Genomic DNA, 27248 nt, shown 5'->3' with positions numbered 1-27248 from the left:
TACGCATGACAGCTAGAGAGACTTAAAATGGCATTTTCAGTATTGCTTAGGGTCAACCGAGATTGAAAACAAAAGCATAGAATAAATCTAATTTTTTGGGTGTCCTTTGAAAACCATTTTAAGTCTTCCCATCTCCACCACTTTCAATCGTTCCCATACAATCCCTTGGTGCACTCATCCCTTCACACCCAAACCACCCCCTCCCCAGGTACTTTCCCCAGCCACTGCAGGAAATGTAATGCCTGTCCCTATTCCTCCTCCCTCACCTCCATCCAGGGACCCCATCAGCGAGACCAAGTATAGACTCGGTAATCTCTTTGCTGAACACGTGCTCATTCTGCCATGGCCTACGGGATCTCCCAGTTGCTAACCATTTTAACTCCCCTTCCCATTCCCATTCCTACCTTTCTGTCCCGGGCCTCTTGCATTGCAAGAATGAGGGCACACGTAAAATGGACCTCTTATTCCAGCACCACATATCCGCATGGGTAGCTTACAACCCAATGGTATGAACTGTGAATTCACCAATTTCACAATCACAATAAAACTTTATTAGCCAAGTATGTTTTGCAACATACGAGGAACTTCATTTGCCGTACAGTCATAACAATAAAAAGCAACAGGACACACAAAATACATTGTAACATGAACATCCACCACAGTGACTCCTCCACATTCTTCACTGTGATAGAAGGTGAAAAAAAAGTTCAATCTCTCCCTTCTTTGTCCTCCAACGGTCGGGGGCTCTAACCTTCCGTTGACGGGATGATCTTGACTCCCGTAGCTGGTGGCGAGCCTTCATCGTCGGGGCGATCAAGCGCCTTCATCAGGGGGGGAAATCTCAGCTCCCGCGTGCCGGCGATCTACCCCGGGTCGGGACCAGTCGAATCTCGTGCAGCTTTTGGAGCTCCCGACCGGTCTCAACCCGAGACTGCAAGCTCCTGGTGTTAAAGTCCACATGCTGCATTGGAGCGTCGACCCCAGGCAAGGGATCGCAGGCTCAGATGTAAGTCCACGCCCCCGCGGGGGCTCAAGGTCAGTCCCAGGCAAGACCTCCAGCTCCGTGATGTTAGGCCGCAGAGCGACCAGAGATACGATCCGGAAAACAATCGCATCTCCGGCAAGGTAAGAGATTGAAAAAAAGTTTTCCCCGACCCCCTCTCCCACCCCCACATAAAACAAACCAGAGAACATTTACACAAACTTTTAAAACTTACCAAAAATAACAAAAAGAGTTTGAAAAGGACAGACAGACTGTAGGCGAGGCAGTCATTGTGCAGTGCCCCCTGGTGGTCAACTAACCCACAAACAGCCCCCTTCCCCCTCCTTTTTCTCTACCAACATCCCTCTTTCTTTCACCCCCTACACCTCCATTCCTTCCACCAGCTACACAATTCGCAACGTTTCTTCTCTTGAGATTCAGAATTCGCAATTCTTTATCCTTTTTGTGCTCACACCTGTCTTTTCATCTTTGGCCTCTGTCCAGCAATCTGCCTATCCAGCACCCCCCTCGCCTGTGTTCACCTACTATGCTCTGTCCTGCCCATCCACTTTTCCAGCTTTCTTTCCCCCTGTGATCAGTCTGAAGAAGGGTCTTGACCCAAACGTCACCTATCCATGTTCTCCAGAGGTGCTGCCTCTCCCGCTGAGTTACTCCAGCATTTTGTGTCTAAAAACCATAGTACAATGTTGGTTCTTGCACATGCAGGTGAAGGAAATAAACAGGAAAAGGGCTAGTGTACGTGAAGTGGCTGCACGATGATCACAACATGTGCAGAATCATACTGTGTTCATATTTTGAATTCCACACTTAATTCTACTGAATTTACGAATATGAGAAAATTGTCCCTTACAAGCAAATGTTATGGTTCATAATAAGGGAGATGGATCTAGTTGGACTTTTAAAGCAAAATCATGACTCATGGATTTGAATTAGATAATTGATGTTCTTGTCATTGGTGACTGGTGTGATTCTTGAAACACCAATGACTGGCGCTATCTCGTCAATGTTCCATCATGCTTCCATCATGCTTTGATCCCAAGTTTGCAAAACCATACATTTTTTGATGGATTGGGTATTTTCATTGTACCTGCACATTTAGTTATGTTATGAAATTGTTCTGAGGTATCAAAGTATTAATTGGCTGCTTAGAAACCACCTCAATGAATTTGCTTATCTATCTTCTCTGGAAAAAGTTTCAATTTTTTCAGCAAAGGCATTTTGTAATGCAACAAGTTTCAGAGTTCTTGGGTTACTTAATTTACTTCATGCTGTCTTTGATATAAGGATTTCCAATAGGAATTAACATTCCTCGGCTTTAGTTATTGATAACAGCTGAAAATACATCAATTCGTCTGTCTCTACAGGCAAGTGAGATGTTGCTGATGTTGTTACTCTATACCTTTTACTGCCTTGCTCTGTTTAGTAAAGGTAGATTTAAAAATAAAGCTATGTTTGTTCTGGAATGCAATTACAGTGATTGTTGTAAAATCTATAATTGCAACTTTCATACCGTAATTATGGGGCCTACTAAATATGATGCAATCACGTTAAGTCCTATTAAAATCATACTGTAATTAAACCTGTTAACAAGGATATTATGTACTTAGTGCTGTATAGATGCATTTGTGGAATAATTGGAAACAAATGTCAATGAATTATCATAGCTACCCTTGAAGCATAAACCTGGTAGCTTTCCCTCCCTTTGTCACCATTAGTTCATGCAATGCACCAATTTGTTTTTTTGCCCTTCGGCTTTGAGCGCAGCCATGATATCATTGGTTAGTTTTGTTCCTGTGAACACATGAATGATTGATCAGGTCAACTGGTGCTTTGAACTATCTGCAGTGCATTAGGCATGCGATGTGATTCAGTGAGAATAACAACAGATATAATGCACTGCGTCAATTCTCCTCTACTCATTTCTTTTGCCTGTTTCACCGTCTTAGCCAGTTGGAAGAATCACAAAAGATTGTTCCCGTGACTGGGTTAGTGTTTTATTTTTCTTGGTGTAGATTTCATTAGCAACATCATCTGTGCAGAATCATGGACTATTTAGCTGAGTCAACATGTGGCCTACGTGGAGGATCTGACCATTTACTACATAGGGGACAGAAAAAAACGTAGGTTATTTGAAGGATTTGATTCAGATCCTTCAAGACAATCGTTTAATTTTGTTTTTGTCTTTACTTTCCTCAAATTGAGGAGCTTATGAGTGGTATTAAATGCAATACTCGGTATCCCAGTCACAAAAGGCCTCCTTAAGCATGGCCGAGGACGTAATGAAGAAAATAATTAGTACCAATACAGCACCACGCAAATTTAATTGATGACTGGGTATAAAATCCCCATTGACTCATCTTTGTGAAAAATGCGAGCAAACATGCAAGCATGGGATTGCATTACAATGAAATTCACCAAACAAACAAACTTTGTCTTGATATCCAATGACCATCTTAGCTGAGTGCACCAAATGCCTTTGTCAAGTCAGTGAGTCATGCAACGTTTTTCAGTTTTTTCCTGGCCTTTCTCTGTAGTGGATATTTTTAAGGCAGTGATGGATAGATTCTTGATTAGTACAGGTGCAAGAGGTTATAGGGAGAAGGCAGGAGAATGGGGTTAGGAGAGAGAGATAGATCAGCCATGATTGAATGGTGGAGTAGACTTGATGGGCCAAATGGCCTAACTCTACTCCTATCCCTTTTGACCTCATGACAGCAAGGAGCTACTTCAGCGATTGTCCCAGGATGTTCTTTTATCCTTACATTTATAGAATGTGCACTCGATGCTTCATTTTACTTTAATGGTATTGTTCCTTGGGTTCATGTTAACTGGAGAATTTCAGCCAGTTTCAGAAATACAAGGAAACCTCTGGCATGGTGTGAACCCTCACAACTGTAGATGCCTGTTTCAGCACTTATTCCAGTTGCTTTGCAGTTTGACAGCAAATGAGCTGTTTTCACGGTTTCAATTGACTCATTAAAAATATCTACTAGTGGCAGTCTGTTGCCGCCTCACGAATAGATGTTAAAGTTTTGGCCCAGTAGTAGAAAGGCATTAATAGGTAGTTCCCTCCTCATTAATAGATGTTAAAGTTTCTGCCCATTTCGACACTATCTTTTCTAGTCAATGAGCATTGCCTGTCATTAGTGTGGGAAAATAACTGCAGATGCTGGTCCAAATCGAAGGTATTTATTCACAAAATGCTGGTGTAACTCAGCAGGTCAGACAGCATCTCAGGAGAGAAGGAATGGGTGACGTTTCGGGTCGAGACCTTGCCTGTCATTAGTGCTCAGTTTTAAAGATGTCCTTGTACTTTCTCATGAAAGTTGTCGTGACATTCCTGAATTTGTAGGACTGAATCAGATCTTCTGTTTTGCTTAGCTAGGAATCTTTCACTTTTCTGATTTTGTACGAACTACCCTCTTGATTGTAATTTGAAGCTGCCTTCTTGGATGTAAGTGCTGCGTTCAAAACGGGCCTCATGCAGCCAATATTTTCTATTCGGCTGTCTCCAAGTGTCAGTGTCACTATCTCCGAGCCAATCTTGATGTTACCACCTACAGGAGATACATCCCCACTGATAATGTGTCCAGATATTAGTATAAGTGACATATCCCACATGGTACAAGAGAATCCTGCAGCAAGCAGATGTCCTTTTATATCACCATGCAAGACTCAACGAACGGACCAATCGCACTGTTTCCTTATCACATTAATAACTGACAGATAGCACGTTTTAATGTTGTTCTTTAGGCACTTATTATTGAGTAAAGTAAACAAGAAAAACAAGTTTCCTATCTTCGCTTCTGAAAGGCAGACTTCCCCATCGACAGAACAAGTTTCCCTTTGAGTAACCCATACATTTCCTTAATGTCCTGAAAACCTGGAGCATAGTGCCCCTGCATTTTCCAAACACTTGAGAGTACAATCCTTGTTTGAAAAATCTCTCCTCTTAATTTATCCCACAGAATCCAGTTCTTGCTTTGGTAAAGATTTTACACTCTCTCCAGAGCCATTATATATCTCCCAAGGTGTGGTGTCCGTAACTCCCATCAGCACTCCACATACAATCCAACCAGATCCATTTGATAGCTGTAGAACAATGTCTAAATGTTGCATTCTATTAATAATCTTTAGGCTTGGCCACCAATACTCGTAAAATCGTAGTGTGCCTGACAAAAGGAAAACAGCACCAGTGAGCAGGTTATTGGTGCGTGCCATTTCATAGCACTGTCCACTGGTTATTCTATTTATAGCCATGACCAATAGGAAATCGCAGCAACTCTGTCAATAAGGCAGACTCCAGACTTTGAAGAAAATGAAAGCTTGCATTTTTATTGTGCTCCGCACAATAGCTGCATGTACTAAAACACTTTGCAGTGCTTTTTGAAGGCTAGTCATAGTTGAAACGTTTCTATTCCCTTGATTTGAACTGACAGCAGTGTTCAGGTACAATTGCCTCAGGTGAAATTAAGATAGTTATTTGATGCCTCCAGCAACCAGAAAATACCAGTATCAGGGAATCATAAAGATAATACACTTCAAAATATTAACGCTAGTTGTTTCAGTTACAATAATAAGGGATGGCTTGGATGAGGGTAGGTATATTGGTTTGTTTAATATGCTTTTAAGAACCCATTTCCGAGGCACTGTATGAGATTGTCATGTCATCAAAGATGGTGAATGTTGTCTTGGGTATTGTTGATATGTTCCATATGGCAGTGGATCCGATCCCAATGAATGTTGAAGTACTCTTGATGTTTGATTTATGGTTTCACAGTGGTACCAATGGTAATATTTTGATTTTTGCATTCCTTGAGTGAGCTTCACCTACTGAAAATGCATTAGAAGTTCAGAAGGCAATTCATAGTTTTTCAATGGATGATTATCCCTATAATCTTGCACCCTGCAAGTTAAATATAAATTGTAAGTTAAACATAAATTTATAATTTGGATTATTTCACAACTTTTCCACAGAATGGACTTGGAGGTAAACTACCTGTAAATACAAATTTTGAAGCAAAAAAATTGCATTATAGACGATAGCTTTTCAAGCATCTGTGCTGAGTTATGGTTTATTAAGCACACAGATGGTAATTACAAGGCAAGGTGAGAAACTCTCTTTTGAGACCCAAATAATGTTGAAACCATTAGCTGTGTCTTGGTATTCAGAGAGACTGTTCATCTTGGAACAGGATACCTCCTGAACTGCAGAGTCTTGAATGTAAACTGTCCCGGCTGTGCTTCTCTTCTCTTCTCTTTTATTGTTGGACTGGGTGACTGAATTTCGTCCAAAAAACGTTTTTTGGATGACAAATAAAGCTATCTTGAATCTTGAATCTTGAATCTTGAGGTGGTTGTGTAGAAAACTGCCAACGGACAGCATTGCTTTGTGTAAGTACAGAACATGGTGGAGGTCAGATGTACATACTCCAGAGACAGAGCTCACTCGTGCTAAACTAACAGGCTGGATGCATCATACATGGATTTTTGGCTTTATGCCACCCAATGGCTGGCAAGTGTGGTATGATTCCACTCATTTTAATATCTTCAATATCAATTTAAATTTTCCTTTCACTTTAATTTATATCAGTTAAGTGTTTTAAATTGTTTAACTTTTTAGTTTTGAGTCGCAATTAATTTAATCCTTTGTCAAATGTTATTAAATATCTGATTATTGGAGACATTTCAAAATAATTGAAAATGTTTTGCACAGTTTTGCCAGGCCAGTCTGCTGTTGGGGCCTCAGGATCTGCAACCTGAGGCTTGATCATCACTTGCAAATGGATCCACCTCACTGGCCCAAGAAAGATTAGTACAGTCCCATGGCTTATGTGATGGGGGAGGAGGTGGGGAAAAACTGAGGATGACCATTGACTGCTTGATTGAATTGATTGACAGATTAAGCATGGAGTCAGGCCCTTTGGCACACTGAGTCCACACTGACCATCAGCCACCCGTTTACACCAATTCTACATTAATCCCTTTTTATTTTCCCCACATTTTCAGCAAATCCCACCAGATTTAAGTGTCTCTAAACTGAACTAAAGCTTCTATCTCTTAGCTGCACACTAGAAATGTTTTACGGTGGCCAATTAAGCTACCAACTATCTGTCTTTGGGATGTTGGAAGAAATCCATGTGGTCATGAGGAGAATTAGCAAAATTTATGCAAAGGTGAAGATTGAATTTAGTTCTTGGCACTGTGAGAAGCAGCTCTCAGCTCTACCACTGCAGCCAGTAGATATAAGTTAATTAAATGAAATTAAAAGCTCTACTTGTCATTCTCCTGACAGCAGCAGTTTCTTCCTTTCATTTTGCTGGAACAGGAGACCTGCCATTTCTAGCCTTTCACAAGCTCGGAAGGCAGGGGTTTACTAATCTGATCGCTGACCTCTGCAGTTGATGCTGTGCCAGGTAGCGCATTGAGGAGCTCCCAGATGCAGTGCATGTCCCTAACCCAGGGATATGCATTGCAGAACACCATTGCTCAGGAACACCCGGTCGTGGGTTTATCTACCGACAAATTATCGGACGGCACGGTGACACAGCAGTAGAGTTCCTACCTTAAAGCACCAGGAATCCGGGTTTGATCCTGACGACAGGTGTTGTCTGTATGGAGTTTGTACAATCTCCCCGTGACCTGGGTGTTTTCTCTAGGAGCGCTGGTTTCCTCCCACACTCCAAAGACGTACAGGTTTGTAGGTTAATTGGGTTGGTAGAATGGTAAATGGTCCCTAGTGTGTATAGGATAGTGTTAGTGGACTCGGTGGGCTGAAGAGCCTGTTTCTGCGCTGTATCTCTAATCTAAGCTGAACTAAAATATCTGGTACAGCAGCCCCATGATATTTGAAGTGGTTGGGGTGTTTCTTCAAACTTCAGATTATGTGCAGCATGTCACCAGTACTCAATATCTTTTGCTGTCAGATAAAACCAGGCACCAGAATTTAAAAAAACTTGAGGTGCAACGTCGGAGTCTATTTATTGTGGCTCCTTCTATCCTCGGAATAGTTATTTAATAGCTGGCTGGCAATTTGTCTAATTTTAGCTTGAACTTGGAAATGTTCATTGTGATTCTTATTTCAATTATATCTACATTTCACTGAGAAACTGCAAAATAACCTTGCATGTTCCTTAACTCAGCAGAATTCCTTCACCTGGATTTCATATTTTTGTACAGTTCCATGAGAGTTGCATTAATATTTATGGTACATAGCACAGAGATGTTTTAAAAAGCAAATGAAGTGCTAGAGCTGTCTTCTTTCATAACCTCCATGCTTGAATACTAAAATAGGAAGAATGTCAAAGCCCTTACAAAAAAACACTTTTATTCTCTGGTTGAAGCTCCCGGAGTAAATAGAGCGAGCGAACTCGCAGACACACGTACATCACCCACTCCTTATTTGACAGGCATATCATCCATGTTAAAGTCACTAGGCAATGTTTTCTGTCCTCCTACATTCATGAAAGAAAAATAGTATTTAATTTATCTCTAGTGGCCCAGATTTTCAATTGCTCTTGTAACCCTTGCAAATGCTGGCAGGTTCAAGACTCCAGTTTAGTTTAGAAATACAGTGCTGAAACAGGCCCTTCGGCCCAACGAGTCCTTGCCGACCAGTGATCCCCACACAATGGCACTATCCTATACACACACACACACACGGGACAATTTACAATTTTACCGAAGACAATTAACCTACAAAACTGTACATCTTTGGAGTGTGGGAGGAAAGCGGAGCACCCGGAGATAGCCCACGCGATCACGGGGAGAATGTACAAACTCCATACTTACAGCACCCATAGTCGGGATCGACCCTGGGTCTCTGGCGCTGGTAGGCTGCAACTCTGTTGCTGCGCCGCCGTGCCGCACCCGATTGCATTAGACAAGCTCTGATCTTGCAACTGCACTCCACTGCTGTGTGGATAGGTCCTTGGTCACCCCTCAGTCACATCTCAGCTTTTACAGTGGGGTATCTGTTCAGATCCATCCATCTCAATGGAAATGTGATGGGTGTGAAAAAAATCACGGATAATTGATTCTAGGATTATTATTAATAATTGGTATTTTCAGATTTAATTTTAAATAAGCCTTTAAAATATTTTAATTATTTATTTCATTTGAGTGCTCAGTGCTTTCCGAAACCACTCAAAAACTTTAGCAGATTTTTAAATATTACAGTTTTGCTTGTTTGCATGACAAAGTGTTCATTCTATTTTTTTAATGTTAGCATATCTACAGACTTTAGGGTAGAAGTCCAGAGATGGAGCCTCCATTTTGTGACGGTATTGTGGATATTCTAACTTTTTTTTTAGACAGTCCAAACCACAATGGTCCATCACATGTCACCCTTTGTTGTAGGAAGGAACTGCAGATGCTAGTTTCAAGTGAAGATAGACACAAAATGCTGGAGTAATTCAGCGGGACAGGCAACATCTCTGGATAGAAAGAATGGGTGACATTTTGGGTCGAGAATGGTTTCGACACGAAATGTCACACATGTCACCTTTTCTTTCTCTGTTTTCACACCTGGTTCTTTGTCAGAGCCCTTAGTTCTATCAGGACATGCCGGGAACGTTAAGCTTTTTGCCATTTTCCAGGACCACAAACTGTTTTCACTCATAAAGTTGCTCAGCTTTCTGATGTGGGTAGAGTTAGCCAATTTTCCCTGTGATTGAACAGTGTTCCTGATACTGACACCTGGAAAGCGCTGTGAATTTTTCTCCTGTCCAATAAAATCTTCTTTACTTCCTGCTATTTAATGATTTCTCAATCCATACTGCTGCAATCCCTTTGGTTCCAATGCCATCAGTTTGAATGACAACTGCATTGTGTGGCATTTTATCAAGCACCCTTTCGAGATCTATATTACCACATCAATCATATTTTTATTTTTGGCGCACACAATTACTGCATCAATATACGCTGTCAAGTTAGTTGGATATGATCTGCCTGTAACAAGTTCATGCAAGCTTCCTTTAATCAGTGTACCTTTTTCCAAGCAGCTGCTAATTCTGTCCCTCATTGTTGTTTCTAGAACTTTCCACACCATTGAAGATAAATTGATTGGTTTATCCCTGCACCCCTTACTGAATAAGTGTGTAACATTAGATAGACACAAAATTCTGAAGAAATTCAGCGGGGCAGGCAGCATCTCTGGAGGGAAGGAATGGGTGATGTTTTGGAGAAGAAGGGTCTCAACCTGAAACGTCACCCATTCCTTCTCTCCTGAGTTACTCCAGCTTTTTATGTCTATCTTCAGTTTAAACCAGCATATGCAGTTCCTTCCTATACAAGAGTGTAACATGTGTCATTTCCAATCCATACACCCAGTGATATTGCCAGTAGAACTGTTTTCTCTGAGCTCCACTTACCCAAGTTCAAACCTGGCTTTGGGCACAGTCTGCCGAATTTGCATGTTCTCCCTTTCACCACGTTGGTTTCTCCTGAATGCCCTGCTTTCTCGCACATCCATGAGGCGAGTGGGTTGGGATGTTAATTGGCCCCTGGAAATTGCCCAAGCTTGTAGAGAATGGTAGAATCTGGAAGTCGTGATAGAAATGTGGGAAGGATAAAATGAGACAAGTGCAGATGGGTGCTGGTGGGCAGCACAGACAGACTGGGGGAACAGAAAGTTCTGTTCTCATGCTAACTTTATTACTTCATGATCCCTTTGAATATTTAAGCTTTTGGAAGAATATGGCTGCAATCTCTGCAATTTCTTCCTTTTCCCTCAACAATCTGCATCCCAAGGACCAGGATATTTATCCACTTTAAATACAGCTAACCTTTCGAGTTACATTTTATCCATTTTAAAGACAAGCAAATAATAATCTTTGCACAACGTTGAATCCAAGTTGTCATTATAGTTTACTTTTAGCTCCTCTATTCTCAGTGAAAATCTGACTCTAAAACTGCTTCTAAAATTGTCATTTGAGGAGGTCTCACCCAATTATATATGACCAGTAATTATTATTTCTGTTCCGTTATTACTTTATTAGGGCGGTCTCGGTGGCGCAGCGGTTGAGTTGCTGCCTTACAGCAAATGCAGTGCCGGAGACCCGGGTTCGATCCCGACTATGGATGCTGTCTGTACGAAGTTTGTACGTTCTCCCCATGACCTGCGTGGGTTTTCTCCGAGATCTTCGGTTTCCTCCCACACTCCAAAGACATACACGTTTGTAGGTTAATTGGCTTGGTAAATGTAAAAATTGTCCCTCGTGGGTGTAGGATAGTTTTAATGTGCAGGGATCGCTGGTCGGTACAGACCCGATGGGCCGAAGGGCCTGTTTCCGCTCTGTATCTCTAAATTAAACTAAACGTTCATGGAAACAGCACCAAATACCCAGGGGAAAAAAATAGGAAGGGAGATTCTCAAAATTGCAACGACTTTTTTCCTGCTTTGGAGATGATAAAAGGCTGCTTGCCAGAGGTCTTTGAAATGCTGGAAGCACAGTTAACATAGATGAAAGCAGAGGAAGCCTGCACTGTGAGGATCTGGAGGTAGAAGTTGAAAGTTAACGAGTCTATAGTGAATAGATGGAGCAACAGGAGCAATTAATGATGTGCTGATTAACTTCTTAAAAAATAGCCATGATAAAATTGAGTTGAATGTATTTGAGATTTATGAAGGTAAATAAGATATGATCAACATAATGGAATATAGTTCCTTGCTGCCGGGGCACAGAATGTGTCATCCGTCGAGTGTTTGATTTTCAGAAGTTTATTTATAGATGAATATGGCAGCTTGGACCACTCTGGGCACTGGGAAAAATATTTTGCAAAATTTTCTTTCTGATTAAATCAGTGGAATGGGATTCATGAGAGGGACAGATTCTGCAGTGTGTGTGGGAGGACTGGATTAGTTGGCTGTGTAAAACATAACTGGCTGGATACTTAATGCCCCAAGCCAGGGAGTGTCGAACTTGAATCAAGAACAAACTGATTCAAGACCAGGTCCCATGTGTCTAGCATCTTAGCAAAATGTACCCAAAATGTTGTTTTTTATTTTGCAACTGACATCGTTATCTTCGGAAGCAGCAGTACAGTGCCCTCCATGATGTTTGGGACAAAGACCCATCATTTATTTATTTGCCTCTGTACTCCACAATTTTAGATTTTTGTAATAGAAAAAAATCACATGTGGTTTTAAAGTGCACATTGTCAGATTTTATTAAAGGATATTTTTATACATTTTGGTTTCACCATGTAGAAAGTACAGCTGTGTTTATACATAGTCCCCCCCCCCCGTGTCGTCGTCCCCGTTTCTGGGCACCATATTGGTTGGGGCACATGGCTTCACAGGTGTTTGTAATTGGCCAGGTGTGTTTAGATGCCTCCTTAATGCAGGTATAAGAGAGCTCTCAGCACCCAGTCTTTCCTCCAGTCTTTCCATCACCTTTGGAAACTTTTATTGCTGTTTAGCAACATGAGGACCAAAGTTGTGCCAATGAAAGTCAAAGAAGCCATTATTGGATTGAATTGAATTGAATACATTTTATTAGCTAAGTATGTATACATATTGGCTAATAATAATAAGAGTTTGGAGTGTAGTAGCTCTGGCACAATGGTGTTGAAAGCAGAGCTAAAATCCACAAACAAAATCCTTGCATAGGTTCCCTGGCGGTCTAGGTGCTGGAGGATGAAGTACAGGCCTAGGTTGACTGCGTCATCCACTGATCTATTGGCCCGGTATGGAAACTGCAGGGGGTTTGTGATATTTTTCAGGTGGGCCAGCACAAGTGTTTCAAAGCTCTTCATGATTACAGAGGTCAGTGCGACAGGCCTGTAGTCATTAAGACCAGTAATCCTTGGCTTTTTGGGTACAGAAACAATAGTGGAGACTTTGAAGTAGGCAGGTTTGCAGGGACTGGTTGAAAATGTCTGTGACGACTGGTGCCAGTTGTTCGGCACAAATCTTGAGGGAAGAGGGGGAAACATTGTCCGGTCCTGGAGATTTCTAGCTTTTCTGTCTCCTGAATAGCTTCTCCACCTCCTCAAATTCTATTGTTTGTGATGGGGAGGTGGCCAGACTGGTGTTGGGCAGCAAGGAGGGGGTGGGTAGTGGACGAGGGCCCAGTCTTTGCAGACTGGAGTCAGGCTGTAAGTCGGTGTGAAGTGGTGATTAGGGAGGAGTGATTGGGGGAGGAGGGAGGGTGTACCGTTATGTTTCGGTCTATCAAACCTGCAGTAGAATTCGTTCAGATCGATGGTCAGATGACGATTGTCCAAGGAGCAGAGGGTTTTCCTCTTGTAACTGGTGATTTCTTGCAAGTCCTTCCACATTGAAGATGAGTCATTAGCTGAGAACTTGCTCCTCAGCTTCTCAGAGTGCCTTGCCTTGGCAGCTCTGATTCCTCTTAGCTTCCACTTGACCTGCCTGTAGAGGTCTGCATCCCCTCTCCTGTAGGCCTCATCTTTAGACTGGCGGAGCTGTCTGAGTACTGCTGTAAACCAGGGCTTGTCGTTGTGGAATCAGATGCGGGTCATAGTGGAAATGCAACTGTCCTCACAAAAGCTGACACATGATGTCACAGTATATACTCATCGAGCCTTGTGGTTGCTTCACTGAACACATTCCAATCAGTGCAGTCAAAGCAGGTCTGTAGGTTTTAAATGCCCTCGCTTGTCCACTGAGAAACAGAATAAAACAGTTAGAGACATCAGCCAAACCTTAGGCTTACCAAAATCAACTGTTTAGAACTTCATTAAGAAGAAAGAGAGCAGTGGTGAGCTTACTAATCGCAAAGGGACTGGCAGGCCAAGGAAGACCTCCACAGCTGATGATAGAAGAATTCTCTCTATAATAAAGAAAAATCCCCAAACAATTGTCCGGCAGATCAGAAACACTCTTAAGGAGTCAGGTGTGGTTTTGTCAATGACCACTGTCCGCAAAAGACTTCATGAACAGAAATACAGAGGCCACACTGCAAGATGCAAACCACTGGTTAGCTGCAAAAATAAGATGGCCAGGTTACAGTTTGCCAAGAAGTACTTAAAAGAGCAACCACAGTTCTGGAAACAGGTCTTGTGGACAGATGAGACGAAGATTAACTTATGTCAGAGTGATGACGAGCAAAGTATGGAGAAGAGAAGGAACTACCCAAGATCCAAAACATACCACCTCATCTGTGAAACACGGTGGTGAGGGTGTTATGGCCTGGGCATGTATGGCTGCTGAAGGTACTGGCTCACTTATCTTCTTTGATGATACAACTGCTGATGATACAACTGCATAATAAATTCTGAAGTGTTTTGACACATCCTATCTGCTGAAGTTCAAACAAATGCCTCAAAACTCATTGGCTGGTGGGTTCATTCTACAGCAAGACAATGATCCGAAACATACTGCTAAAGCAACAAAGGAGTTTTTCAAAGCTAAAAAATGGTCAATTCTTGAGTGGCCAAGTCAATCACCTGATCTGAACCCAATTGAGCATGCCTTTTATATGCTGAAGAGAAAACTGAAGGGGACTAGCCCCCAAAACAAGCATAAGCTAAAGATGGCTGCAATATAGGCCTGGCAGAGCATCACCAGAGAAGACACCCAGCAACTGGTGATGTCCATGAATCGCAGACTTCAAGCAGTCATTTCATGCAAAGGGTATGCAACAAAATACTAAACATGACTACTTTCATTTACATGACTTTGCTGTGTCCCAAACATTATGGTGCCCTGAAATGGGGGGACTGCTGTAATTAACACTATAAACACTGCTGTAATTTCTACATGGTGAAACCAAAATGTATAAAAATGGCCTTTAATAAAATCTGACAATGTGTACTTTAACCACATGTGATTTTTTTTCTATTACAAATCTCAAATTGTCCTGCACAGAGGCATATAAATAAATGATGGGTCTTTGTCCCAAACATTATGGAGGGCACTGTATATACCAATTTGAAGTCTGTACAGTGCATTTTAATGAAAAGGAAGTTGATAAAACTTATTCCAGTGTCGAGAGACTGCCAGAAGTTATTCTGTGGCCAAGATGTGTGTAAAAGAAAAGGTTGCAGGTGCTGCAGAGAATATTGGAAGTACTCAAAGAATCAGGCGGTGCATTTGGAGAACAAAGCAGCATTAACATTTTCAGATTAATGATCAGTTGAAATGTTCTCTGGCAATTCAAATACAAATTCTGCTCATGATTAAAGACCGAGCTTGTTTGTTGGTTGTAAAATCCAGGATTGTTGCCAGAATCCAACTGCATTGTTCTTGATGGTCGCATTTGTCACAGAATTATTGTAAACAATGTGATTCACAGTTGTGCCTGTTTACTACCAAAAATGTGAAACACTTGTGTATCCCTTCTGTGTTATCTTTGACTCTGCAGTTCAATTTTACCAGTACTTTCATTGTTATAAAAAGGAATACATTGTATAATCTAACTTTTGATTTTGTGCAAGCGAGGATTTTATTGAATTGTTCAGCCTTCTCCTCCCAATTGGAAAATCACTGGAGTCAAATAAGGTTAAAAAGACTCTAAGCTGAGAGAGCAATTGAACCGTGCAGACTGCAGACTGCAGAATAATCGTAGAATTAGACAGCTGGGAATTCCAGCAAGATTCCATAATAATTTGCTTTTCATGGAATTTTTTACTGTTTACATATGGAAGATATTTTATCATAGATTCATAGATCGGCAGTCTCCATACCTTAGTAGGATACAACATTCATCAAACAAATGACTAACACTTTTAAAGGTGGTATTAAATCTGGTGGCCCACAAATTGTACAGTGCAGCACAACTTTAAAGTGAACTGAGAAATCTCTTTGAAAAGCTAAGCTAGAAGCGTGGGACGGATTGTAATTTCCTTCTGGATCTTTTCTTTATCTGACTTGCTGAGGCTTGGAATTGCCCAGGCATGGGCAGTGCTAGCCATTGGTCAGCACCCCCAGGTCTGGACATCCCCTTTACCAATTCCATCACTTTATTGGGCAGCATGGTGGCGCAGCGGTAGGGTTGCTGCCATACAGCGCCAGAGCCCCGGGTTCAATCCTGACCAGAAACATAGAAAATAGGTGCAGGAAGGTGCCATTCGGCCCTTCAGGCCAGCACCGCCATTCAATACGATCATGGCTGATCATCCAAAATCAGTACCCCCATTCCTGCTTTCTCCCCATATACCTTGATTCTGTTAACCCTAAGAGCTATATCCAACTCTCTTGAAAACATCCCGTGAATGGCCTCCACTGCCTTCTGCAGCAGAGAGTTCCACAGATTCACAACTCTCTGGGTGTTAACTACAGGTTAAGCCATAATGATTGAGCCACAATTTGTGGCAGTTGTTTTGTTCAAACAAAGATATAATATTAATAATGTGCAAACTCTGTCTGTATGTTCTCCCCGTGACCTGCATCGGTTTTCTCCAGGATCTACAGTTTCCTCCCACACTCCAAAGACGTACAGGTTTGTAGGCTAATTAGCTTGGTTTAATTGTAAATTATCCCTAGTGTGTGCGTAGGATAGTATAAGTGTGCGGCAATCGCTGGTCGGTGTGGACTCGATGGGCTAAAGGGAGTATTTCCACACTATCTCTAATCGAAGTATTGTGCATTAGAGGCACAATGGCAACAGCTATAGTCCATGCACCTCTCCTTTCTCGCCTCTCTTGCTGTGACTTTGCCAACTCCTGCCTTTTGACCTTGCACCCTTGCTTCCAGCTTTTCCTCACTCATGCATTCGTTCCCAATCCCCCATTGCCAGACACGTTTGATAGTGATTTAATTTTTCAGTTTTAGAAATACAGCGTGGCAACAGGCCCTTCGGCCCACCAAGTCTGCGCCGATCAGCAATCAATCACCCATGCACTACTTCTGTCCTACACACTGTTGGTGTGTGCTGTATAATAACAGAAGCCGTACACCTAGATAGTAAACCTTAGTCTTTATTAACTACTTTGGCAGGTACGACCTTATGCCTGCACGTCGTACTTACACTAACTCGAGTCACGCCAACAGCAGTCACTCCAAAGCCCAAAGAGGCGTAACTACAACAGCATGACACATAACATGAGTGACATCATTACACTAATCTACATCCTCCCTCTTAAAGAATTAACAACGATACAGACACATAAACTGAGCATGTATAACAATCGGTGACAAACTGGAGGAAAGTTAAACATAGTCCGGAAACTTCACAACCGGCCTGCAAACACGACCAGCACGTGTACGATAGAGACCATCTCCATTCCTCTTCTCTGGGGAGAGAGCAGGTGATTCCACAGGCGAGGGAGACTGAATCAATGTCCCTGGAGACGAAGCAGCAAACTGTGGAACAGGCGATGAATCTGGAGGCGAAGATGGAACAGGCAAGGGAGCTGTTACCGGCATGGATTGCCGTGCTGGCAAAAGCATGCGAGTGCCAGTAGGCGCAAAGGGAAGTGAACTTGTACCATCTGGATTATATTGAGGAGGAACTGGCTCGTTCACAGGCAGGATGTGTCGCCTGTTACGTCGGTAGGTACCACCATCGGCACTAACGATATATGAGCGTGGCTCTGAAGCAATTCCAGAAACGACTCCGATACGGTCATGGCCTCTCAGTCTGTAAGCGGACTACCTGTCCTTTGGTCAGCGGTGGCAGTGGCCTACTTGTCTTGTCAAACCATCGTTTCTGAATGTCACGCTTCTGTTGCAACCTGGATTGAACCTCCTCCGGTAGAAACACTTGTGGGACTAAAGCCTGATTGGCTACAGGCACTGTGGCACGGGTTTGCCTTGACAATAAACGTTGAGCCGGTGAACCCAAGATGGGGTCACGGGAGATGTTGCGTAAGTTAAGCAGATCCAGGAATATGTCCGATTTTGCTCTGTACGAATGTTCCATGAGCTGTTTAGCACTTTTAACAGCCCGTTCAGCCAGCCCGTTAGACTGGGGATATTCGGGGCTGCTGGTGATATGGTGAAAATTCCAGTGTCCAGCGAACTCCCTGAATTGTTGGCTAGTGAATTGACTGCCGTTGTCAGTTAGCAGTTTGACTGGGGATCCGTGGACTGAAAAGTGGCGAGATAACTTTGAAATCACTCCGCTGGAAGTGGGGCTGCTGAGAAAATCAATGTCGAACCATCCTGAATAAGAATCCACGAGCACCAGGTATTGTTTGCCCTGCCAATCAAATATGTCAGCTGCGACTGTAGACCACGGGAGCTCAGGTACTGGATGTGGAAGAAGTGGCTGCTTTTGTTGGTGAGGGGCCAAACTGTTACACACTGCACAGGATGCCACATTCTCGGTGATGTATTCAGCCATGCCAGGCCAGTGAAACATGCTTTTCGCCCGTGAGACAGTGGCTTCAGCACCCGGGTGTCCCGCATGGACAGCGTTAAAATACCGGTGGTACAGCGAGGCAGGAACCACGGCCTTGTGTCCTTTTAAAATGATGCCATCTTGCAGCACGAGCTCATCTCGGACAGCAAAGAAGGGCCGGACTGGCAGCGGAACATTGTAGTGCTTGTCTGGCCAGCCGCGCTTAATGACGGAGGTTAGGGACCGTAGCGTACCGTCAACAGCAGTGTGGGCAACCAGGTCCTCCATGCAGGACGAAGGGATAAAAGACACACTCATCACCACGAAGTCGTCATCCGGTGAGGGCGGACCCTCGCAGGTCTTCCGGGGTGCACGCGAAAGAGTATCGGCCAGGTACATATCCTTACCGCGTTTGTGGATCAGCACCATGTCATATTTCTGGAGTTGCAGTAACATTCGTTGTAGGCGCGCTGGAGAGGTGTGGATAGGTTTTTTGACAATGCTGATTAGAGGTTGGTGGTCAGTTTCAATTGTGACAGTGTGGCCAAAGACAAAATCGTTAAATTTCTTGCAGGCAAAAACAACCGCTAACAGCTCTTTTTTTTAATTTTTTTTTTTTTTTAATTTTTTTTAATTTTTTTAAGTATGGTCTAGCTGATCTAGCTGTTGGTGCACTGACTTAGACAAAGCATGTATATCAATCTCTGCACTTTCGCCAGCAGTTCGTTGATGGTGTGAGAACATGCTGTTCTCTGGGTGTGAGAACTCAGTGTACTCAGAGATTGAACCTTCATTATGGGCAAGCGAGTTAACTGACTGTCTCGTTTGAAATCTGTTACTGCGAGCTCGACAACACCTAATGAAATGGTTACGTTTGTTGCAAAGCCGACATATTTTTCCATACGCAGGGCAACGATCACGAACCGCGACATGTGAACCTCCACAGTTGAAGCAATTATCGATCAATCTTAACTTGGTGACTGGCAGTTGAGATAAACCCGTAGAAGCTTGATAAGACATGCTGGCTGCATTAATTTCACGAGCAGCAGAATGTCCCAGAGTTTTTATGTGAACATCAGTCAATTCAGCTATGCGACAGCGGTTTTCAGCAGCCGCTAAGGTTAGGTCAACTTCCCGCAGTAATTCATCGCGCACCTTATCATTCAGTATGCCATGGATTAAACGATCGCGAACAAGACCACCGTGAATATCTCCAAATTCACATCGACTAGAGATATGCTTGAGCGCACTAACATATAACTCAACTGGCTCTCCTTGTTTTTGATTCCTTGAAAAGAATTTATGGCGTTCAATGCTCACATTGATTTGTAACTCACATAATTGTCGGAATTTACGCAGGAGACATTCAGGGTCACGGATAGACTCCGCAGCAATTTGGACACCATTGGCATCAACTCTAGCCGGTGCATAGTGAAATCTTCTGGCACGACGAGCAGCCTCCGTGCCCTCCAAATTAAGAAGGATTGACGCACGAAGAGCAGGGACAGCCGCAGGGTATGCAGCTTCTATGTAGATTGAAAAATCCTCTTCAAAAACGCGATACCGTTCCGCAAGATCTGCATCAAACACCAAGATCTCCGGTTTCCTGAGAGCAGAAGCCATCGCACAAAGTAGAAAAATAACAAACTAAGATAATCCCACTTCTGACACCATGTTGGTGTGTGCTGTATAATAACAGAAGCCGTACACCTAGATAGTAAACCTTAGTCTTTATTAACTACTTTGGCAGGTACGACCTTATGCCTGCACGTCGTACTTACACTAACTCGAGTCACGCCAACAGCAGTCACTCCAAAGCCCAAAGGGGCGTAACTACAACAGCATGACACATAACATGAGTGACATCATTACACTAATCTACACACACTAAGGAAAATTTAACAGAAGCTAATTAACCTACAAACCTGCACGTCTTTAGAATGTGGGGGAAACTGGAGCGCCCGGAGAAAACCCACGCGGTCGCAGGGAGAAGGTGCAAACTCTGTACAGGGAGCACCCACAGTCAGGATTGACTTTGGGTCTGTGGAGTTGTTAAGGCAGCAACTCTACCACTGTGCCGCTGTGCCGCCCTGACTATATGTGTATGGTTAAGAACCTTCAAATGATTGAGCCACAATTTGTGGCTGATGTTTTGATCAAAAAAGATTAAATATTAATAATGTTATTTAACATGTTCCAAAGCATGTTCCCTAGAATTTATTTCTCTTTGCTAATGACAATAAACTCTTAAGAAAGCAATAACTTGTGGATTAACCTTATTTTGGTAAACAGGGTAGGATTTTGTTTTTGTTGCAGGTTTATGTCAAGCCAGGGAGCGGATGAAAAATTACTTGTCTGATAGCTTATTTCGCAATGCTCAGGACACCAAATGTGGTTACTATTCAACAATTTACTGTTGCCACAGTAACACAAATGCAAGGGAAAATGAGCATCCAGCCAGTCTGATTATGTTTGTGGGACTTGTCTAACCTCTGGGGTAAATCAATGATTTGTTGCCGATCTCAGTTCACAGCAAGGAACTGTTGCCTCTTTCCTCTGCTGAAGGTCAGAGGTGCCAGGAGGTTGGTGGGAGATTGAATGAAGATGCACAAGGGTATGAATGGTTTGGAAAGTGGAAACAGAGGGAGGCTGTTTCCAAGAGCTGATGGTTTAAGAATCAGGAGGGATACATTTTTGAGGGAGATTGCCAACTCTTGCCATCCATTTGTCAGACTTGTTGTTCATGCTGTGGCATAGGCTGTTAAGAATTGAATAGAAATTACTGAAACCTGTTTCAGATACAGCCCTCTGGACCTGCAGAAAGGGGTGATTGGTTCACTTGGCATTCAGTGTGTCATAGAAACATAGAAAATAGGTGCAAGAGGAGGCCATTTGGCCCTTCGAGCCAGCACCGCCATTCATTGTGATCATGGCTGATCATCCCTAATCAATACCCCGTGCCTGCCTTCTCCCCATATCCCTTGATTCCACTAGACCCTAGAGCTCTATCTAACTCTCTCTTAAATCCATCCAGTGATTTGGCTTCCACTGCCCTCTGTGGCAGAGAATTCCACAAATTCCCAACTCTCTGGGTGAAAAAGTTTTTCCTCACCTCAGTTTTAAATCGCCTCCCCTTTATTCTAAGACTGGCTTTAGTTAATCTATGTGATACTTTTGAGCTCAGCGGAGACCTTATATAATAACAGAAACAACTTATCATCATTAAATGTCTTTGTTGTCAAAAGAAAAGTTCCAAGGCACTTGAGAGGAAAACAAACCAACAGCCATGGTCTTACTGGGGAGTACAAGATACAATTTAGTTAAAGCAGTGAGACAGCTGTTGGTGGCTTTAAGGAAAGTTCCAAAGGATTGGGCTCAATCGTTTAAAGGTTCTTCCACCAGGTGTAATGAGCAGTCAGATGAGATCCAAGACGGAATGCATGGACATAGGTTGGAAAAGGTTGGCAAGGACAGCATTAAAGAAACAGTTCGGTGGCAATGAATGCGTGGAAAAAAAAGTTTGGGCATTGATGAAAATGGGATGAGGGCATAATCCATGGTGTGAAAGAGGATGTATATAATTTTAATGGAGAAAATTGTTTTGTAGCTTGACTCTGGGTCAAACAGAAAGCTGTGATTCCCAAATTGAGAACCAGGAATGGGAATGGTGTCCATATCAAGAGAGCTGAGCTTTTAATGGAGTAATAAAAATGATGGCTTAAGACTTTGGGCCTTCTATTATTCACTTGTGGCAGTCTGGTTGTTCTACAAATTGATGTTGGATAAGCAATATGACCATGTGGAGGAAATCATGGGGTCGAGAGGACAATATATATATAAAATTTGACTGCTGGGACTATGATTAGTATAACTGGGAGGCATATGTTGGTGAGGAGACCAAGAGGAGATTCTTGGGTGATGAAATTAATGCTGGTTTTAATAGTGAAGGGTGGTGTCAAATAATGGCCCTTCTGCAGATATGTGGTGTAATCAACCATGATAAAAATTGCAGATACATTTGAGAGAGCAAGGAAGGATAACAAGCCGAGATCACAAGGTAGGTGTAGTAATATCCCTACCGATACATGATGTCTATCTAAAAAGGACACAAAGTGGTGGAGTAACTCAGCAGGTCAGGCAGCATCCTTGGAGAACATGGATGGGTGACGTTTCGGGTTGAGAACTTTCTTCAGACTATGGCACCTATCCATATTCTCCCCAGAGATGCTGCCTGACCTGCTGAGTTACATCAGCACTTTGTGACCTTTTGTGTATCAACCAGCAGTTCTTTGTTTCTACAAGATTTCTCTTGCTAGTCAGGCAAAGTGTCCTAATGTATGATGTTTCTTCACCGAATAAAAGGCTTGCAATCTTTATTTTTGTGCTTCATACAATTCAAAAATTACATCTCTTAAAAAGAGAAATTCTATTTTTATTAAGATGTAGTTGAATTATATAATATTTGATGTATGCATTTTACACACATACCTAATAATGATTGAAGTAGCAGCAGGGCCGTGAGTGATTTGGTTCACATGCGGCTCATAGTGGAACCAGTGTTTCTAACTCCATCAGGAGAGTCAAGCAGAAGTACTTTGGACCATAATTGTGTGGATTTCCAAATCTGCAGCATGCTCACTCATAGTCAGTTGTTGTAAAGAATTGTAAGAAACAATGAAAAACCAGCAGGAAGGTGCCAAAATTGAATTTAAACACACTTGAATTAACAATGACAATATAGAACCTCTAATTTTCATAACGTGCAATATTCCTATTAAATATGGCTGACTAATATACCTCACAATTCAAATGGAGAACCTTTGCTGTAATTTGTCAATTATGTTTAACAAACAAATGGGTGTGGACACCTTCATACTATATTTGAACCACACTTCCAGGGTGAGTGATGTTGTTCTGGAAGATGGGAGGATCGCTCATGTACTGGACAGCAAGAATAAACCAGGGAACTACAGGTCAGCGAGCTTGATGTCAGTGCTGGGAAAGTTGTTAAAGGGGATATTTAGGGATAGGATCAATCAGCATTTAGGCATGGTCTGATTAGGGATAATCAGCATGGCTCTGTACATGAAGTAAGCTCGGGGTGTTTATCCAGAAAGAGAAGAAAATTCAGTCTTCTGCTACATCTTGTACTGAATGGCCCAAAAGAGTTGCCACAAGCATACTGCTAATTCATGTAGTCCTGTATGCATGCCATCAGTAAAGATAAGCTTTTGTGCTTTTGGAAGTACCTTGTTGGTCTATGTGATTCTTCTGATGTGATTCTTTATCTCTCTTGTTGTAAATACAGTTTAGTACATTTTTAATTTCTTAAAGATAGCAATTGCCTGAAGCTTAATTTACAGTCCATTACTTGCTTTCTATTGATATCAAGAAAGATTCCTCAACATATCAGGCAGATGAATCGCTGGCTGATAATGCTGTTGCTGTGTGCAGAAGCAGACCAATAAATAAATAAAATCTAAACAACAGTTACTGTTCCAGCTTTCAGAATGCCAATCAACATGATGGAAACTGCAGGATCTAATATGTTTGTCAAGCACAATTTAGATATTAGGAATACAAAAAAAAAAATCACTGCGCCTCATGGCTAATAAATCATACTGAACAGATGGAGAACACAATCCAACTCAGTTGTAAAAAAAATGAAGCAAAGAACTGCAAGTACTTGAAAATAATCAAACAACAACGAGCCATCAAGAAATTTCTCGGTTTAAAAAAACAGAACAGGTGGGATTATTTCTGTTCATATTTTCTGCTATTTTTCTTTTCAGATATGGTGTCCACTAAACTGCAGAATAGCAATGTGTTTACCATTGCTAAACGGAATGTGGAGGGACAGGATATGTTGTATCAATCCTTGAAGTTGACCAATGGGATTTGGATGCTGGCGGAGCTGCGCATTCAACCTGGAAACCCCAACTACACGGTAAGTGAACTACGGCCTGTTTTTAAATTATTATGAGGTAAGAGTCTTTTTTTTTTAAATCCTACCTCTATACTGACCACTATACCCTACCTCTATAAGGTGTTTATACCTTTTGAGCAAGTTTATAAAACCCATAGGACTTTGTTGGTGTGAGCAACGTAATATCTAACTCACCTAGGATGGAGAGAGGAAAATCTGCACCAATTCGCGCACAAAATCACTCCACTGTTGCTCCTCGTGGGTAGATATGCCTGCCTGATCGTGGGTGAGGGAGGAACTCAGCTTGACAGTGACGGCCCCGCAGGACGGAAGAGCCATTGAGATAATCTAGATCAATACATAACGGATGGCCACCTGTGTATGGTTTCGGAAAGTGACGGGGTTGCCGTGGAACTATACACAGGTGCTCCTCAACTTACGAAGGCGTTACATTCCGAGAAACCCATCGGAAACTGAAAATATCGTAAGTCGAAATGCATTGAATGCCCGTGATCACGTGGCCAGAAGCGAGCTGCTCCATCACAAAGTCGAAATATCGTAAGTCGAAGCATCATTAGTCGGGGAGCATCTGTGTACCCAAGCTCTGGGAGAAAATTATCTGTGCCAGTCAAAAGCAAGGAAGGAGATAGGATTGGCTGAAGCTTCATGATCCACTTATTTCAGTCGGGAAAAGGAGTGGTGAGTGGGGACAGATTAGGCCTCAGTTAAAGGACTCCTGGAAGACGCACACTTTTCCATAGCGAATGTCTTGATGGTGAAGGAAGTTGGCCCGTAATGGATTTTCTTTAAGTTGCCGTAGTTTCTTCAATATCAGATACTCTGCATCCCCAGTGGCTTCATCAGAGCTAGGCATTCAAATTCCATACAAAATGCAGCCATTTGTGTATGTGCATTTATTCCATCGCAAAATACCCGTGGGAAGCTTTTACTTTTCTTCAAGTCTTAGCAGGCATAAACAAGTTTGTTATTTTACAATTCCAAGATTCACTTAGAATTGGAGATGTAATTTCATTAGGTTTTTCTAAGAATACATTAAACTTGGAAACAGAATATATAATTGTTTTTTGAATATTTATGATTCCCATTCTTGGATATGGGCTGGCAACTACAAGACAGAGTGGAACTGATAGAACCAATGCCAGGTTCAGTGCTGAACCTCGTCAGGTAATGTATGGCACCTCCAAATTCCTAACCATTACCGGGACTGATGACAGGAATCTTGTGAAACAGGGATTGCTAAAATTTTGAAAGTAAAATTATGTGCAGTTATGGAAAAATATATGTTATGCAGAGAAATTGATTTTTTAAGGGATTGTATGATGTTTCCTGAGGTTTTAGTTTTTGGGCATTTGTTTTTTTTAAATAAAATTACTCTTGGTAGTCTATCTATATTTGGATTATTAGCAAATTACTTGAGTGTCTTCTTTCATGCACCCTACCTCAGTTGCTTTCCAGTTAGAGCTTTGGCAACCACTTTGCTTTTCAATTCACTAATTGTTCAATCCCCCATGATTATGTAGAATACATTACTTGCATCGACTAATGCTATGTGAGCCTTTGGTTTAACACTTCAGTTAGTTAACTGCAAGATCCTGCAGATCAGTTCATATCTAATTTGGTTGAAACTGGATGATAATTGATATTAATCATTGGTTTTCCCAGTGTTTTACCCATCACTTCATATCCATTATTTTAGTGGTTAAAATGCTACAGATTCCTTTAAGTGAGATTTAAAGCAACTTTGTAAGTCTTAATTTCTCTTGGTAATGGAGGCACACATAATTTCTGCCTTGTTTATAAAGAAGAGACCCCCCTTAACAGTCATTTTGCCGCGTCATGGTTTCACCTGCTAGACTTGTGGAATTCTCTGCCTCAGAAGGCAGTGGAGGCCAATTCTCTGAATGCATTCAAGAGAGAGCTAGATAGAGCTCTTAAGGATAGCGGAGTCAGGGGGTATGGGGAGAAGGGAGGAACGGGGTACTGATTGAGAATGATCAACCATGATCACATTGAATGGCTGTGCTGGCTCGAAGGGCCGAATGGCCTACTCCTGCACCTATTGTCTATTGAATCATCTTTCAATTGGCAATATTTGCAAAGCTGTCAAATGAAATATTCCTCACATTTTGTCAGTCTCCAGCTTCTCTATAGCTGCCAACACCTCATCACTCTAAATTGCACAACTGTTATACACATGCTCTTATTGTATGTGTGACTGTTTAAATGAAGGTGGATTGCCTATTTGGGAAGGTTGTCGTCATTGTACCAAATTATCTGCATGATCCAAATGTCACAAACGTTTAAAGATGGAATTATCTTTCATTTTAACTTTAAGATCAAAATGAACTGGAGAATGGCACTGGCATTGGAAATTTATATCATAGTGGAATAAGGAAGCAATATCTAGCAATATAAGAAAATAACTGCAGATGCTGGTACAAATCGAAGGTATTTATTCAGAAAATGCTGGAGCAACTCAGCAGGTCAGGCAGCATCTCATGAAAGAAGGAATGGGTGACGTTTCGGGTCAAGACCCTTCTTCAGACTGATGGGTCTGTTTTAGGGATCAATCTGAAGAAGGGTCTCGACCCGAAACGTCACCCATTCCTTCTCTCCTGAGATGCTGCCTGACCTGCTGAGTTACTCCAGCATTTTGTGAATATCTAGCAATTATGATGTCATAATAATTTTTATGTGATTCATATTCAAATCAGGTTTCATCTTAGTGAATGTAAGTTTATAAAATGCACCATCTGTCTTTTTATGATTAAAAAATATATGCAATTAACAATAACAAGATTGTAAATCAAAACATTGGAATTTTTATTACCTTTAGCATTGAACGAGATTGCCAAGTTAATGACAGTGGTGTAATATTGGAAAGCTGCTTTGATTTCAGCTTATTTATTTAACTTGGAGACACAGTGATGCTGCATTATTTTTAACCACAGCTAATTCTACATTAAAAGACGATCCCAACAAAGAGTAAAACATAATCCTGTTGTGTTTGTACTTTCACTGGTTAATGTGAATGCGGGATTCAGGCCGT

The 27248-nt window shown here is 41.9% G+C and overlaps 1 protein-coding gene across 3 annotated transcripts in view; it reads left to right on the top strand.

Moving 5' to 3' along the window:
• Positions 1 to 27248, top strand: part of ap2b1 (adaptor related protein complex 2 subunit beta 1) — a 199428-nt gene that overhangs the window by 150522 nt on the left and 21658 nt on the right. For all 3 annotated transcript variants that reach the window (XM_078422575.1, XM_078422576.1, XM_078422574.1), the window contains one exon: positions 24045 to 24199. In XM_078422575.1, coding sequence (XP_078278701.1) covers positions 24045 to 24199 — 155 coding nt within the window. The remainder of the gene's footprint in view (positions 1 to 24044; positions 24200 to 27248) is intronic.

Source organism: Rhinoraja longicauda, chromosome 26 (genome assembly GCF_053455715.1).
Source record: "Rhinoraja longicauda isolate Sanriku21f chromosome 26, sRhiLon1.1, whole genome shotgun sequence".
Taxonomy (NCBI): domain Eukaryota; kingdom Metazoa; phylum Chordata; class Chondrichthyes; order Rajiformes; family Arhynchobatidae; genus Rhinoraja; species Rhinoraja longicauda.
Note: the sequence above shows the minus strand (reverse complement) of the source record. Positions and strands in the feature narration are given on the sequence as shown.